This window comes from Desmodus rotundus, chromosome 2 (genome assembly GCF_022682495.2).
Source record: "Desmodus rotundus isolate HL8 chromosome 2, HLdesRot8A.1, whole genome shotgun sequence".
NCBI lineage: Eukaryota > Metazoa > Chordata > Mammalia > Chiroptera > Phyllostomidae > Desmodus > Desmodus rotundus.
Window position 1 is genome coordinate 183,063,978 of NC_071388.1, and position 18,464 is coordinate 183,082,441.

The 18,464-nt window shown below is 35.8% G+C and overlaps 2 protein-coding genes across 9 annotated transcripts in view; both read left to right on the top strand.

The window, feature by feature from the left end:
* NBEAL1 (neurobeachin like 1) overlaps positions 1-8,425 on the top strand; it is a 159,208-nt gene extending 150,783 nt beyond the window's left edge. For all 8 annotated transcript variants that reach the window (XM_045197990.3, XM_071220689.1, XM_024563678.3 and 5 more), the window contains one exon: positions 1,404-8,425. In XM_045197990.3, coding sequence (XP_045053925.2) covers positions 1,404-1,505 — 102 coding nt within the window. In that variant the 3' untranslated portion in view covers positions 1,506-8,425. The remainder of the gene's footprint in view (positions 1-1,403) is intronic.
* Positions 8,426-14,973: 6,548 nt separating this feature from the next.
* Positions 14,974-18,464, top strand: part of CYP20A1 (cytochrome P450 family 20 subfamily A member 1) — a 62,847-nt gene continuing 59,356 nt past the window's right edge. Inside the window, exon 1 of the mRNA XM_024563971.4 lies at positions 14,974-15,165. Coding sequence (XP_024419739.2) covers positions 15,094-15,165 — 72 coding nt within the window. The 5' untranslated portion in view covers positions 14,974-15,093. The remainder of the gene's footprint in view (positions 15,166-18,464) is intronic.

The following is an 18,464-nucleotide window of genomic DNA, read 5'->3' on the forward strand; positions in this document are numbered from 1 at the left end:
ATGACTCTCTTCTTTTAAAAATTGATTGGGGAAAAGGTGCCAAAGCAACTTCATTTTATAGGTCTAAATCAATGTTGCCTAATATTTACCAAGTAAGTTTTTGTCCTTGTTGAAAGATTTATATAGTCTGCAACACAATAATATGAATTATGTGTAGATGTTGAAAAAAAGTATTTTTATCTTTTTATATTTTTGTATCAGTTGAATTATAGATCTACTTTAGTAAATAATCAAATTTAATATTTTGAATCTTGCTATATGACTGTAGAAATTAAATAGATCATTTATGGAAAAATTCTTTTTTAAGATCTATTTTTATCTAAAAGGTCAAAATCTTGATTAATGTATATTTTTAAAACATGCATCAGTTTTATATCTTATACTGTCAGTATGAAATGCATATTTATAAATTAGATGGTAAAGTAGTAATAGATGAATGGAAATATATTTTTGGAAATACATTTGGAAACAAAAATGCAAAATAAGCTTGCCACAGGGTCTTTGCATTAGGCTTGTGTTTTATCACTCCAATAAACATGCCTAAGAAAATTAGCCATTTAAAAAGGATGGCAGACAAAGCATCATTTAAAAGTAGATTGCATTTGGGAAAGTAATTCCAACAAATCATATAATTAGATTGAAAAATGTTTTTGACTATGGCCATACCACCCTGAACGCGCCTGATCTTGTCTGATCTCAGAAGCTAAGCAGGGTCAGGCCTGGTTAGTACTTGGATGGGAGAAATGTTTTCCATGTGGGTTTTTTTTCCCCCTACCTAGAAGTGTAAGCATTTTTAGAGGGATAGTTATTCATTGATTCAGTTAATAATATTTATATGCTGAGAAATGGGCTAAGTGGTACAAATCTAATGGTAGACAAAATGTTATTCTTACCATCAAAGAATTTATGCTATTCTTGTTTTCTAAATTAGTTTTTATCATTTTTATTGTAAATAATTTTTGAAATTTTCATATCAAATATTAAAAATTTATTTTCATTGAAACATGTTACTTCTTATCTTTGTGGTTGGCATTAATAGTACTTCATACAAGAGGAGAAAATCCCCAAACCTTTGTATCTTCTTAGTTAGATAAAATATAATCTGAAGAGATCATTTTAATGAAGTAAAAAAAAAATTTTAATATATAAAGTAAGGGAGTTGGGTAATTTTGGCATAACTGGGTCACTTAAAAATTGACACATTGGCATTAGACCATTCTCAGCTAAATGACATTCAATGTAGAGAATTTCTTTCTTCTGTTATTATTAATGAAGAATCATTAAAGTGATTCTGCTAACCAAACTTACATTTTCTGCATTTTCCTAAATTAATGTCATCTTATCAATTTTATTTATTCTTTCTTTTCTTCCTTAATAACATTTTTCTGGTTTATTTTAAACAGATGCGTTCAGGTCAACTTTCTCGAAAATTTTGGGGATCTAGCAAGCGGCTCAGCCAGATTTCATCTGGAGAAACTGAATATAATACTCAGGATTCCAAGTGATTGTTATTTCTGTCTTCTGTCATGGGTAACTGAAAACTTGGTTTACTGTTTTGTCACTTTAACCACATCTCTCAACAATCTGAAATCTTCCAGGACTTTTATCCCTGAAAAGCACTTAGGGATTACCAGAGTTTGGTGTGATACGTGTATACAAATGTAGATTGTATTACTATTCACTTGAAAAGTTTCCCATTAACATAATTGAATTCAATCTTTTTAATTAATTCTTGGTCTGTGCTGAGATTTGAGAAAATACATTTAATTAGATTTAGTGACCCATTTCTAATGATCATTAGATCCATTTTTAAAAATGAACTTCTAAAAGTGAAGAAAATAGATTTGATATTCTTATTATCCTGAACAGCAGTATTTAAGGTATACCTAAAAAAAGAGAACAGATAATAAGACAGTTGAGAGACATGGCTCTTAATATGTTCTTTAGTTAATCATTTTCCTATTTACTGACCACCATATGTTTTAAAAAATCAATTTACTTGTAAAACTCCTGATTGTTGCATACTTGGATTTTCAAAACTCAGTATAAATTGCAAGTTTTCACAGTAAGTTGAAAATAAGACTGTTAAAACTACACTTTGCCTCATTCCAATACTACTTAGCACATTACTAGTGAAAATGTATTGAAAGGTACAATATAATGATAAATGTTGAGTAAGAATAAGAGAAACTAGAGATACAAAATGCTGATTGTGATTTTGACGGTTGGGTCCTTTCTGTAGCATTTGCAGCACAATTTATATCTCCAAAGTGCAAACTTTCTTGACTTTTTCTTTACTAAGCAAATACTCTGTTTTCTCTTGGTAATGAGAAGACTTAGCAGTGATACCCAAATATATTACGTTTTTCAGTAGGACTTCCATGTGAAAGATGAATGAATAGAAAGACATGTGTAACTTAAACTAGCCATTTAGATATACTAATTTTTAAAACCACATTTCTTTTTCATGTTATGTATAACTTTGAGGATTACTATTAATTATATTGTACATAGCTAAATGTTACTTTGTGCTTTGTTATTCAAGATTATATAGTAAAAGTAAGACAAATTTATTTTGGAATTCAGAAAGCGTGTTAAACCTAGCGATTTTATAAGGTCATTTTTTGAGTTTGGTCAGAGAGCTTTTACAACTACAGATGTTCTTAATTTGAGATTCCATGTTTTTTGTGGTATGTATGAATCTCCTGAAATTGTATGAAGATTCTGTTAATTGCATTTTTTTAAAGGAATGAATGGTTGCATGGCTTTCTTAAAGGGGTCTTTGATCAGGAAAAAAGAATATTTTCTACATTAATAGCTTCTTAAAATAATATTCTTTTTCACACCCCACAAATCATAGATTCCTTATGTCCAATTGTCATCTCAATTGGACCTTGGAAAAATTTTCCCTTGGCAAATCATCTCTCCTATTGCCCACATTATCTACTACCCTTTTCTTTATAACCCTGTGAGTGGGTACAACTTATAAGTAGTAAAGGATTCTGTATAGGGAAGTCTTTTTCAATAGATTTGATTTCAGTCTGGACTAATAAAAGGTTATATATTAGAATAATTTTCCTCCAAATGACTTTAAATCCTCTCTTTTTTATTCAGTAAAAAACTGTTATGTTTTAGGTAAATAACATTGAAATAAATTGGTACAGCAACTGTAAAATAGAACATATGTAAATGTGAAGATTTCCTTTTTGAGAACTTAAGAAATTTGTGGTGAAAATGTCTCAAAACAAGTCAATAGAGATAATTATGATTTTTTGAGATTTATTGCTTCCATTAGTTTATTTGATACTATTTTAATTTTTACCTTACATTTTTAGAAGGTTTCAAGTTGGCAGAACTAACAGTATTTTTGATATTTTAAATATAGACTTGTAAAAAAAAACCCTTTCTAAATCAAAACTGCAAAATTTTCTTTTACTTATTTATCCAGATATTTTGGTACAAGGATGCCTTCTTTATTTTTAAGGTCACTTAATATGGTTTTAGAAATTATTTTGGATGCTTACAAGTTACAAAAAGTTTAACTTAGATTACTGAGGGAAAATTCCTACGTATGTGGTGTTTTACTTTGCTGCTTTTTAGATGGAGGAACTGAAGAAGTAGTTAGTATTCATTTAAAGCACAAGTAGACAGCTTTGTTCACAGTAACATAGATACTCTACACTAACAGTAGATGTGCAGAGTGGTGTAATTATACCTTTTATTACTCTGTCCAAAAAGTAAAAACCCAAAATACAGAATTTTAAGGAAAATCTTAGAATACTGGCAACAGTCTAGAGGAACAGAACTTAAAGTTTATCTATTAAATAGCAAATGTAGTGGGACTATTAGCTGAATAATATATTTCTCTTTAAACAGTTTAGCCCACTGAATTAAAAATCACTAGATAAAATCACTGGAAAGATATACTTTGGGAGATTCTGGTGTATTGAGATGCTATCCCTAGAAATTATTTCTATATTGTAATGACATTATTAGAATAGAATAACAGGTGGATATTTTAGTTAATGAATATTCTTAACTTGGCTGCTATAAAGTCTTTGCAGAACTTTTCATTTGCTTTTGTTTCTTGACACTGGTGATGATGGAAATAAAAATCTCAGCTTCCTGTTGATGAGGAGAGATTTATAATAAGATGATTTTAGTCAAGCATGAAAACCTACAATAGCTGTCCTCACTTAGAGAATAAAGAAGCTTTGTAAGCCTTTTTTCAGCTGTCCCCAGTCAGTATTCTGTCATTTTCTTAGTTAAAATTGGAGGACAGAAGATAAAATATATCCTGGCATGAAAATTAGGAAAGTACATGACAATGAAGTTTGGCTAGATGGTTTAAAATATTTTAAGTTTGTGAAGCTCATGTCAGCTATGAATGTTTCTATCTATTTTCTTTAGGTCAGAGTGCTTTTTTTAAGGATATATGCTTTTCTAGGAGAGAAAATGCCAAGCATTCACTTGTCATTAGTAAGGAATATCAGTAAGGCTTTTTTTCTATGTAGGTAATATAAAATTATTCTTAAGAACTATTGTTGAAAATCAGCTTTATGCTTCTGAAGGAATAAGTGTGCCTTCATATTTAATTAGAATTTAGACTTGAAAGTTGAATCTTAACCTAAGATTTTTTATATTTTGGATAGGAATAGGCAAAGAAAATTTTTAACTTGAATAACAGATTTTTATTTAATGATAGACTCATGATCTTTGCCTTTCAGTATATTTTATATTATTATTAAAGAAATCACTAATGGAAATATTTTAATTGAATATAAAGAGGTTAGCTCCTTTTATATATTTATATTTTAAAAATGAGTAGCATTGTTTTATTACCTTTCCAAGGAAAAGATGCAAGTTCATGGACAATATTATATAAATATTAAATAATATAGTATGTAATAGCATGGGGGGTGAAGGTTGGTCTTGTCAAATACATCATTAAACTTCCATAAATAAGTTCTTAAACTTGTCTTTAGGATATGGATTTTGAGTGATATAAGACAGGAAATACATTCTTTTTCTTTTCTAAATCTAATCTGTTTTCCTTTATTAGCCAGACACATAGCTTGCCCTAAGTACTGTTTGTCATCAGCTGAAACTGTTCTCTGCCAGTAGGTGACCAGTCTCTCAGAAAAAATTAATTCTTAATATTTTTTTGCCTAATTCATTTATCATATATACTCAACATTTGATTTGTTTTAAACGTGACCGCATATGTAACATTGTTCTGGAGAGTTTTCCTTCATCAGAGTCCTGATGATACTCTCTCTGGTGACATTAGGCAATGACAACATTGTTACCAGTCATCATTTCAATATGATTAAAATGTTGGCTACAGCCTTACTTCTTTAATTTGAATCTAGCATTTTCTAGGCCAGTTTTTCTTAATTGAGATTGCAGATCAGATTTACTAAAGTTCTATGAATATACAGAGGTCAAGGCGGTACTCTGGATGACTTTACTAGATGTTGTTGATATAAAATGAATTATGTCTCAGGATTATTATATTAAATCTTAAACTATTTTACCCTGTAGGAATTCATTCATTTTTATAAATCAGATTTAATATTCACAGGTTTATTTGAAAATAGTTTTTATCATTATCTGGGAGATATTTTATCTAAAATTTTCTTGAAATGGGTTCTTTGTGTTTCATGCTATAGAAACACCTAAATTTCCTTTTCAGTTGCATTATCATCATAAACCTTCTTCAGACCTTTCATATTTGAAACTTGTAACTAATACTTGCCCTCAGTGTATGTTTGCTTTTTAATCCTAGTGACTGTCAGTGAATATTTGCATATTGAATTTGGTAACAATTTTAAAAGTATTAGTAAAAAGCACAGGTAACAAAATGCTAGACTTAAAAATAAAAATAGCGCTCTGTAATCTTGAAGCTCTAATCAATAGAATTTTCCTAATTAAAAAGTACTGGATAAAGCCCTTCTGCTTATGATGACTTTGGTAAGTATAGCTCCGGTATGGAAATAATCTTCAATTTTTCATCTGCAAAGTCCTAGTATTACAAAAAATAAAGCATTAACATTTAAGACATTTAGGCCTATATTGGAAATGATTCAATTTTCTACATTAATAATATCAGGCCATCCTTAATTATAGGATTTAAGTTACTTTCTTCAATATAAGAACCTTGTGTAAAAGTGACTGTGTTATCAAATACTTTTCTGGTACATTGCAGTAAATCTTCAGACACATCTTCTGGCATTATCTCAGTGACATTTGTCATATGTGGGTGATTTCTAAATATATTACAGGATTTTGATTTAGAAAGCTAATAGCTTTAGTGAAAAAAGACAGACATAACTGTATTTCCTTTGCCTTAGTGCCTATAATCTTAGTGCCACTGAACTTCAGGGGAAAGAACAAGTAGAAAGTCACTAATTCAAGATGTTGCAAATATTATCGTAATAATAGTAACAATCACAACACAGTCTGGTCACTGAAAGAATTGACCATTCATTTTTCACAGTTGAATGTTAATGGAGTTTTAATGGAGTGTGTTCACTTATAATATAGTTGTCTCATTTTAATTTATAACTATATTTGAGTGTACAAAGTGATTATCTATTTGTAATACTGTTTCAATGTCATGTTATATTTTGACAATAGGAAAACAAGTTAGGATTTAGGTAAGATTGGATAAAATTATATTTTATTGATTAAAATGTAACTTTTTAAAAAAAAGAAGTCAATCTAATTGGACCTATTAAAATTTTATTTGGAAATAACATAGTTCAGTTTAATATGTATTAAAATTAGAGATTCTCTGGTAGCCAGTGTGCTAATTAATGTTAAAATGCTATTTTGACGTTCTTTCTCTTGGAAACATTTTCCCATATTCAGTAAGCTATGTGTTTTAAGATTTACTGGGCTCAACCTACAAATTCAACAGGTACTTCTTTTGCACTTTGAAGGAAAAAAAAACTATTGGTGATAGACATTACTTTGTTCTTCAGAATGCTAAAATTATATAACAAACACTTTAGTAACTTGTTTTGGTAAGGAGATACCACTTGTCAGACTTAACTGAAAAGAATCTCAACCTCTTAAGTTTCTTATAGAGGGATTAAAGAGAATAACTTTATTTCTTCCTTTGGGATTTTGATTCCTTTTTTGGGGGGTAACTTTTATATTATTTAGTTATAGTAGTTTCTATACTTCTCCCCAAATTATGGTATATTACAGTAGATCTTACTGTTAAAAATCCTTTATATTTTAGACTGTTTTTCCTTTTTCTGTTTTTTACTGCTTTCTGTGATTCATAAATACCATAACCAAATTTTTTTGTGGCTAGTGTTAGTTTTATAGTTAGCCTTACATAACGAAAATTGTTAAGACAACCATATGGCTGTTACGTTCTCCTCAGAAACTCCTAACAGATATGGCTTTTCTTTCCCCAACTATTTGCTTGTAAAGACTTGGAGGAAAAATTTGCTGAAAGTAATCAGAGAGCTAGCCAGACAGTCATCTTCTGTCAGATGCATTGTTGTAGACGTGCATCCATTAAGACAGAAGAATATCATACAAATGATTTGTCTTTTATGTCAGCTTTTTGGGGATGTGACGGTGACTTGAATATATATGTTTATCTATACACACACATGCACATAATCATTTCAGAGGAGGATAGCTGAAAATTTGGAATTACATGTTAAAAACTTGCAAATTGTGCTGCTACTTAAATATTTAATTGAAGAAGTTATATAGTTATCAAACATTCTTTCTCATTTTTTCTACTGGAATGGACCATGGAAAAAAATATTAAGCTTTATTTATATCTAATTATTGACGGTGCAGACTGTGACTCAGTGAATATTTGTATGCCAAAAAAGGTTTTGAAGTTGAGAAAGATTTAAACTATAAACATGTGTAAATAATTTTGATTAATATTCTCATTATAATGAAGTTACTGTTAATTTGGTGCAATACATTCTTCCCTTCTTCACCCTTTTACAATTAAATATATAAGATGTATGTTTTGTTTTGTTATATCGAGTGCTGTTTTAAAATTTTTCAATGTGTGTACATGAGCTAATATTTTATTTGTTTCTGTATAGCATGATTGAACATAATAATTGAAAATTTTGCACTTTTTTAGTCCTTTTGAAAGTTGTATTTTAAAGTTTTTAAGAATGTACATTTATTTTGTACATAATAAATTTGCTTTGTACATGAAAATGGTTTTTGATCAAATTTAAAAATGATGTTACTTTCTTCAGTTGATTTTTAAATTCTCCATTCGTAGAGTCTGATTACATCTCGACCTTGGCTAAGTTAAGGAATTGAATACAGTATTTGTTAAGCAGTAAATTGATCACTGCTTCTTTCTCTTATGAGCAGAATTTCTTCTGTAGTCCCGTGTGTTTTAAAATAAAGGAACAGATCTTATTCAAGGAACTCAGCACTTCGATTATCTTTCACAAAAGCGAAATCTGTACTTCCCTGTCAAGGGGTAACCTTTTAATAAGAGAGGCAAAATAAATTTCTTTGAAGTAAATGCTTACCTCTGCTATAAAGTAATTAACTGATAGATGGTATTGATCGTAACGTTAGATATTTTGCCTTGTCTTCCTTTAAGGTACATTGCATTTAAAAGTGATTATATATGTCCCTGTTGCTGCTCTATATTACCACAGATTTAGTGGCTAAAACAACATAAATTTACTCTTAAAATTCTGGAAGTCAGAAATTTGAAATCAGTTTCACTGGGCTAAAGTCAAAGTGTCATTAGGGATGATTTCTTCTGGATGCTCTGTGAGGATAATTCATTTCCTTATCTTTTTCAGTTTCTAGTGGTGGTGTTCCTTGGCTTACGGCTGCCACCTTCAGACCGTATCACTTTAATCTCTGCTTCCACCATCCCATTGCCTTCTCTGCCTCTGACTCCTCCTGTGTCCCTCTTACTAAGCCTATTGTGATTATATTGGGCCCACATGGAATTATCCAGGTTTATCTTCCCATCTCAAGATCTTTAGCTTAACTACTACTCTGTAAAGTTTATTTTACCATGTAAGGTAACATTCACCATGTAAGGATATGTACACATTTGGGTGCCTTATTAAGCCTAACATAGTAGTGAATGTGAAAAGCCAATAATGTATACCAGTTATGCATTATTTTCTCTTTTGCTACCTGAGCCAAATTATTCTCATACCAAATGATATAACTAGCTAGTATCACTTTACAATTAAGGTTCACAGATCTTATGCAGTAAAATTGCATGGAGGTTTGAAATGGGAATATGTGTTTTATGAAACATTGTGCTTTTAACTAGTAAGCCAGTAAGTTAACCAGCATGAAAAGGTGTTTGTTAAAGGAAAATATGAGTTCTGTCAGTACCCAGTAGGGTATTTTAAAATATACTAAATATTTTAATTCTGCATCTTTGGAATCTTAAATTCAAGTTAAATAAAAAAGTGATCAACTATAAGGAGCTTTTACCACTTGGCATTTGCCACAGTTGATTCTGTTTCTCCAGATCTTTGAAAAGACTCTTCTGTAAGGATAACAGATTGAATATAAAAGTACTGTATTTAGTTTTGCTTCATATTAAAATTCTGTCAGAACAACAATGAAGACACAAGCCTACAAGGACAAAAGCATAAACCTACAAGAATAGGGAAAATAGAAAAGATAAGCATATTGGAAGGTGGAAAATTAATGGGTGAATGGTAAAACAGATCCAAAATGGATGAATCTGGATTTACAGGGTGCCTAAGATAATGATGGTTACCTATATTTGAATTTCTCTTCATGTCCTCTGAAAAACTGTACATAAGAATACAGCCTGAAAAAATATCCCATAACTTTAAGATATCTAGAAGACAGATAACACTACAAACTTCAAATTACTTAGGAATATAAAAAACAAATGTCAGTGGAGCTATCTCAAAGTTTTTATAGTAAGCCTTTGTGGAAAGCAAGGAAAGTCCAGGAAAATTGAGAAAGAGTAGTTGAATAGATAACTTAACATTGAACCAAAAAGAAAAAAGACTTCCAGAAAGAGAAAGCCCATCCTACATGCAAAAATATTGAAAAAGAGTTTGGGTGGATCAGAGTGCTACATATCTAGAAATGGACTTAGTGTGCAGCGTTCATGCGGCAATCTCAGAAGGCATTGCTGCTTGAGAAGAGAGTAAAAGTGCAGTCACTTTGGAGACTGGGTGGTGAGGGAGAAAAGAAGAGTGGGGCAAATCTAGAATTTAAAATTCTGCAGGCAATAGAAATAGTGAAAGACATATAATCCTACCCCTCACCCCCGCAAGACAAAATACAAAAAAAACTACAGTCTGTTATCATGAGCAAAGACACAAAAATCCTTAAGAGAATATTAACAGGTCAATTCTCACAATATGTAGAAAGGATAATGCATGATGACCAAATGTGGTGCATCCTATAAGATTTTTAAGAATTTAAGATTGGGTTAATATTTAAAAGTCAGTACATATAATTTACCATATTAACAGAAGGAAAGCCATATAGTCATCTTAATATATGCAGTCAGATCAATTGACAGTCATCTGTTCAAGATACAAAGTTCTCAGCAAACTAGATATAAAAGGGAACTTCCTTAATGTAATGAAGGGTATTTAAGAATAACCTGTAGCTAACATAATATATAATGGTACAAGACTGAACTATTTCTTCCTAAGATAAGGAGTATGACAAGGATACTTATTCTCACTACTATTGTAGGTCCTAGCTAGTACAATAAGGCAAAACCAAAAAACATACGTATTGGAAAAGAAACAAAAGTGTCCTTTATTGTAGTTATGTGTATGTAGAAAATCCTAAGATACCTACACACACACACACACACACACACACTACTGGAACTAAAAAATGAGCCTAGCATAGTCACAGGCTTCAAGATCAGTATACAAAAAGTTATAGTTCTACTCCGGCCAGGTAGCTCAGTTGGTTGTCATATCATCCAAATACATCAAGGCTGTGGGTTCGATGCCCAGTCAGGGTACACACAAGAATCAACCAATGAGTGGAACAACAAATCGATGTTTTCTCTCCCCTCCCCTCCTTTCCCTTCCCCCTCTCTATCTAAAAATCAATAATTTTTAAAAAAGCTATAGTTTATATACTAGTAATGATTCAAAATGAGTAAATATAATATTTACAGGACATGCACACTGAAAACTACAAAATATTGTTGAGAAGATTTGAAGAAATTGAAAAGCTGATTCTAAACTTTATATGGAAATGTAAAGGCTCTAGACTAGCCCAAACAATTTGAAAAGAAAACCAGAGTTGGAAGGCTCAAACTCTGATTTTAAGACTTGCTATAGAGCTATAGTAATCCAGATATAAGGAGAGACATGTAGCTCTGTGGAAGAAAATAGAAGCCCTTTAGATACATCCATCCATACGTCGTGAACTGATTGTCTACAAACGTGCCAAAATAATTCAACAGTAAAAACGGTAGTCTTTTCAACAAATGATGCTAGAACTCATCCACATGGAGAAAACTGATCTCTCACCTTCACCTTACAAACTGACCCGAAGTGACGTATAGACCTAAATGTGAAATCTACTATTGTAAAACCTACAAACTTCTAGAAGAAATCACAAGAATTCATTTCACAGTCTTACATCACAGCCGAAGAGCCCGAATTTAGGAAAGTTGAATCTTGTATAATGGGCTGCAAACAAACCTGTCTGACCTTTGCCCTGGAGGGAGCTGTTTTTATTTTGATAAATAAGCAAACTTTCCTTCTGTTCTGGAGAGAGATTCTCTTCCAAGGTTTGCTGTACAAAATCCTTTTAAAGGATGTCTGGAACAAAATGCCAATTAATACCTTGTAAGAGACTCCGTTTCCCACTGCTGCCTATCATCAGTTTTGTCTTGTTGGACCACCAAGTCTTAAGGACCACAAAGTAGACAGAGGCAAGTATGAGGAAGTAGGCCAGATGCCCAAGGTATCAACCACTGTTACACCAGTGCTGTTTCCTTCGCTAACATGTTTGGTTTTGTGGGTGATCCTGTATGATCAGGTAGAGGAGGAGAAAAAAGCCTACATGTGATTTACAAATGGGATGGCTCAGTAAGTGTGTAAAGCTAAAAATGGGTAGGAGCTGAACTGAAGCCTTATTTATGGGCAGTCTTCAAAGACGGTGGCAAGGGAAAAACCATTTCAATGGGCAGATCTCTGGTGGTACACCATGTCATTCACTAGGGTAAAAAAAGCAGCTCAGGGTGAGAATGTACATGGAATTATGGGCAGTGGTGAAAGGTCTGGTCGAATGGTCAGGGACATGAGTGGAAAAAAACAAATCGGGGACAAAACGGTCTGGTATACAGATGAACAAACATATGGGAGTAGGAAGTATGGTAATCTTTTAGTTATAGACTAACAGCCAACAGAGAATACCCACCATGAAAGAGGCACTGAACAGTCAAGTGGACAGGTCAATCCAGTTTATGTCGGGCAGTCCTTGCACTGGCCACTCGAGGGCTGGAACAGTGGACTACATGGACTCAACAGCATTAACGCACCACTTACCAAAGCAGCTTCTAGCTACTCCCAACACTAAATGTCCAACTTACCATTGACAAAAAGCAATACTTAGCATTGATACAGCATCATTCCACAAGACCAATGGGCAACTTGCTGGAATGTTGGCTATTTCGGGCCCCTTTTATTCTGGAAGGGCTAGGGTTCATTCTCATAAGAATAGATATGTATTTTCTGTGGGTTTGCCTTTCTGTCTACACGGCCTCAGCCAGCATCACTATCTTAAGGGCTCTGGAGTGTTTGATTCACAGGCAAGGTATCCCACATAACATCACATCAGACCAAGTATCCACTTTATAGTAAATAGGTGTTGGAGGAAGCCCATGACAACGGGATCCACTGATCATGTGACATGTATCATCCACAAGCTGCCATCCTGATAGAGCACTGGACTAGTTTGGTGAAACATCAGGTTAGAGGCAATTACTCTATAAGGATGAGGTTCCTATCCTTACGGATTTACTATTCTCATTAAATCAAAGCCTTTTACATGCTTTCATGGCTCTGATTAGAATAATACACAGATTTGGGAGTGGAAGCAGAAGCAGTACCTCTCTGACTTTCACTCCTAACGATCCACTGGTCAACTTTGTGCTTCTCATTTCCACAAACTGAGCTCTTTGTGATTACAGGTCCTAGTCCCCAAAGGGGCACAGATGACACAGCAAGAGTTCCAGCTCTTCACAAAGAGTTTATATATTTTTAAAAATGGTTGATGATACAGTCATGATATTACTATTGAATTTAAATTCATTTCTATACATTTAAAAGATTTCAGAATGAATATTTACAATGAGACATTATTTTATTATTATAAGAAATCTAATCCTTTAAAGTGAAGATAAAAATTTTAGATATCAATACAAAAATATGTGAAAGGATATACATACATGTGGTTTTTCAAAAATCCTTTTAAGAATCACTTAGGCAAAAGTTTGAAGAACATAAGAGAAGGTTGTGTAGTTTAAAACACTGCCTTTGCTCCACCTCTGTAATTTCTCTTTTTTGCAGACCCCCAAATTCAAGTCTCAGGTTTTTTAGGACTAAAAGGGTCAATTTAGGACTGGGAAATTAATACCTTGGGAAATACCATACTCAAAAGGGAAATGAGTCCAGATATTCTGGAGGATTGGTGCTTAGGGCTAGGGTTACTATTATGTTGAAACATTATGAATTTAAAAATCTGAGATTTACTGTTTTGAAAACCTATTTGGAACATGTTTTTGATAGGAAATGTCTTCAAAATTGCAAAGAAGAGATTGAAAAATGAACTTTTGAAATACATCTGTATTCAGACAACTGGAGTTCAAAGAATTTCTGCAGAAGTAAATCTCAGCAACGTTTTGTTTCGTTTGCTGTAGATGCCAAAAAATTTGCCATTTTCAATGTCATCTTTCATGTATAGTCAAAAAATAAGTAAATTATGCCCTGGCTGGTGTGCCTTAGTGGACTGAGCACTGGCCTGCAGACTGGTTCGGGTTGCTGGTTCGGTTCCCAATCAGAGCACATGCCTGCGTGGCAGGCGGGGCCCCCGGTTGGGGGCATGTGAGAGGCAACTGGTGGATGTCTCTCTGACACATTGATGTTTCTCACCTTCTCTTTCTCCAACCCTTCCATCTCTCTCAAAATAAATAAAATCTTTAAAAAAATAAGCAAATTATCATAGAAGCTCTAAATTGTAATCTGGAATGATTTATTTTGCTTAATTACTGCTCCTTCCACCCCCTTTGGTCACTTTATATTATTAAAGCTATAAAATCTATCAACACTTGGACGCTTTCACCAAATGGAGCAGCAGTGAATAGCAGGCTTTGCCTTACATTATCCATGTCAAAACTCACGTGAAATAGAGGAAGAGGGATCCTAGGTTAGAACAACTAATCTAAATGCTAAAGTAGATACCCCTTTTTCGTAAGGGCGGGGCCAAACAAAATATTGTCACGGATGTACGTTTCCTACCACTTCAAATTCTTTTGCGAAACAGGAACCTCTAAAGGTGCTTTACTCTGACTCGTCCCTATTCAGGTTACCTTAGATCAGTAGCTCTCACTGCGTTTTAACAGCTTTGTTAAAACACGGATAGCTGGGAACCTCTCCTTCCCCACTGTCTGATTCTGTAAGTCCGGGGTGGGATGGAGAATCCGCATATCTAGAGCATTCCCCGGCAATGCTGCTGCTACTAGTCCCGGGACCACACCATGCTAATCATTGTTTTAGAGGCTTTAATCTTAAAGCCGCTGCAAAAAGTGTTGGTCAGGGTACAACTGTGACAACTTCTTAAGTTTCTTAGAAGCCTGGCCTCTGCTCTCCCCAGCAACTCAGTGCCCAAGTCCTGGCCGTGTCCTGAAGTCTAGTCCCCGCCTCTCCTCGGCAGTGCATTGCTCTTCCCGCCTGCCCGGCCGGGCCTTGGCCACGCCCCCCGAGACCCATTCGCTCGCGGGTCCTGCGGGGCGCCTCGCCCAGCGGCTCCTTCCTCAGGTCCAGCCAGGCCCAGCCCGAGCTGTGGATCCGAGAAGTGGCTCCCGGGCAGAACACCATGTTGGACTTCGCGATCTTCGCCATTACCTTCTTGCTGGCGTTGGTGGCGGCAGTGCTCTACCTCTACCCGGTAACCGCCCACTCGGCCCTCTGGGGGTCTGACCGCCGCCCCAGGCCCCGTGGGCCCCACAGCCACGTCTTTCTACCCGCAGCGGGCCTCCGGGGGCGGGCCTGAGGGGATGGTTCCAGGTCCTGCTCCCGCCCCGGAGCCGGGACTGCGCTCGCAGGACGTGCTGGGCACCCCGAGCGAGCAACCCGCGCTGGGAGAGCGGCTGGTGGCTCAGCTGCGCGGGCGCAAGGACCCTGGGGAGCCCGGGAAAAGCCTCGTGGCCGGGGGAGGGCTGAGGGCTGGTCCTCCGGTCCGGCCTCCTTGCGCCCCGTTACAGGGCGCGTCTCAAGTACTTTGAGTGGCTGTTTGGCAGTAACTGCCAAACCCAAACTTCATTTTCTGGGGTGTCTGGGAGGGAACTCCTGGGTGTGCCATTCCTTAGTCCTTCCCCGAGGATTCTCCCAGCAGTGTGTGTGTGTGTGTGTGTGTGTGTGTGTGCGCGCGCGCGCGCGCTCCCTCCCTTAACACCTGTCTTTTGACCTGTCATTACCCAAGTCCCAAGTCCTGAAGGCCCAGCCTGGGTCTTGCTCCTCATAGGGTCTCAGAGACAGATTGGGCCGTGGAATGAGCACTGTGGTGGGTTATGTTTGAGCTTCACTTGGCCACTCTTTTTCTCTGAATCTCATGCTAGCCTTCTTTCTCTACTTGCCTCTGTCAACTTCGCAGTGCAATTCTGAAAACGTGCTCTACAAAGCAAGGGGTGGTTTGATAGAAAAAGCTGTGAAGTAGCTGAACAGCACCAAGTGCATCACTGAGAATGACGGAACACCTTAAACATTTCAGATCCGGTACATAGATTAGACTGGAATGTTGCAACTGCGCACTTTGGAATTTCCGGTATATCTTACTTTCTGAGAATCTATATTTAGAGGCTCCAGGTCTTGAGTTTTTGATAGTCTTTATATGAGGCTATACTTCGATTAGTTAATAGGAGTAATACTATTTATTTTTTCAACCAAATGTGCACCAGACAGGGCTTTATGTGCTGGGGATGCCGCAGTGAGCACCTACACAGAAACTTCTTGACTTACAGAATTTTGTGTTTTAGTGAGGGGAAACAATATAAAGAAATAACGTATGTTATATATTAGTGTTAAGTATTACACAGAACAGTAAAGTTGGGGGTAGTAGGATTATTATTTTTTAGTAGATGTTCGAGAGATAAGGAGACATTTGAGTGAAAACCTGAAGGGGATGAAGGAGCAGGCCCTTCAAGCATCTGGGAAAGCTGTGCAGGCAAGGAGAAGAGCAAGTACAAACCTTGCATGTGTTCAGAAAAAGAAGGGGACCGGTGTGGCTGGAGTGAAGAGACTAGTTAAGAAAGATAATGTCCCAGTTATGGGGATGAAGGGCAGACTGTAGTTGCAGGCCATCTTATGGGTGGCTTTTACTCTGAGGTCAGAAGCCACGGAAGGGTTTCAACAGAAGAGTGACATTTTACATTTCAGAGAGTTCAAATAGAATTTTGTTAGTTAAATTTTAAAAGATTCATTTTGGCTGCTATGTTAAAAATAGATTTGTGGACCTGAGGCAAGGGTGGGAGCTGGAAGAGTAGTTAAGAGGCTATGATAATAAGTTTGGTGAGAGATGGTGTTGGCGTGGGCCAGGGTAGCAGAGTTGGTGAGACCTGGTGTATTGTGAAGATAAAGCCAATGGGATTTCCCAATGGATTGTATTTGAAATGTGAGAAAGAGGCGTCAAGGAAAACACATTTTTTTTAGCCTGAGTAGCTGGAAGGATGGATTAACTCCAGGGAAATCAGGGTTTTGTTGTTTGTTTTGTTTAGTTTTACTTGGTGGAAGGTAGTGGGGATTCATAGAGATCAGGAGTCTGGTTTTGGATAGGCTAGATATAAGGTGCCTGTTAGATAGCAAGGTGGAGACGCTGAATAGATAGATAACTGGGTATATAAGTCTTGAGTTTAAGAAAAAGTCCAGGCTGGCAATGTTTACTTGGGAGCTGTAGGTGTATAAATGGTAGTTACCACCAGGCTAGTTGCGATTTCCCGGGGAGTAAAGATGCAGGAGAGAAGAGGTCCAAGGACAAGCTCTGGACTCTCCAATATTTAGAGGTTGAGGAGAGGAAAAAGAGCCAACAAAGGAGACACAGCCAGATAAATAGAAGGAAGCCAAGAGTTTTAAATGGAAGCCAGTAATCAGCTAAGTTATGTTGCAGATATGTCTTGTAAGTTAACACCTGACAATTTAGTAGCATTGATTATTTTTTTTTTTTTTTTTTTTTTAATATATTTATTGATTATGCTATTACAGTTGTCCCATTCCCCCCCCACTCCACTCCATCCTGCCCACCCCCCTCCCTCCCACGTTCCCCCCCCATAGTTCATGTCCATGGGTCATACTTATAAGTTCTTTGGCTTCTACATTTCCTACACTATTTTTACCCTCCCCCTGTCTATTTTCCACCTATCATCTATGCTACTTATTCTCTGTACCTTTACCCCCCTCTCCCCCTCCCACTCCCTTATTGACAACCCTCATGTTCTAGTTGTTTGCCTAGTTTGCTCTCGTTTTTGTTTTATGTGTGGTCGTTAATAACTGTGAGTTTGCTGTCATTTTTACTGTTCCTATTTTTGATCTTCTTTTTCTTAGGTAACTCCCTTTAACATTTCATATAATAAGGGCTTGGTGATGATGAGCCTCTTCAACTTGACCGTATCTGAGAAGCACTTTATCCTCCCTTCCATTCTAAATGATAGCTTTGCTGGATACAGTAATCTTGGATGTAGGTCCTTGCGTTTAATCTTGGGTAATGTAATTATGGTGTGCCTTGTTGTGTTCCTCCTTGGGTCCAGCTTCTTTGGGACTCTCTGAGCTTCCTGGACTTCCCGGAAGTCTATTTCCTTTGCCAGATCGGGGAAGTTCTCCATTATTTGTTCAAATAAGTTTTCAATTTTTTGTTCTTCCTCTTCTCCTTCTGGCACCCCTGTAATTCGGATGTTGGAACGTTTCAAGGTGTCCTGGAGGTTCCTAAGCCTCTCCTCATTTTTCCAAGTTCTTGTTTCTTCATTCTTTTCTGGTTGGATGTTTGTTTCTTCCTTCTGGTCCATACCATTGATTTGAGTCCCAGTTTCCTTCTCATCACTATTGGTTCCCTGTACATTTTCCTTTGTTTCTCTTAGCATAGGCTTCATTTTTTCATCTGTTTTTCGAATAGATTCAACCAAGTCTGTGAGCATATTGATAACCAGTGCTTTGAACTGTGCATCCGATAGGTTGGCTATCTCTTCGTCGCTTAGTTGT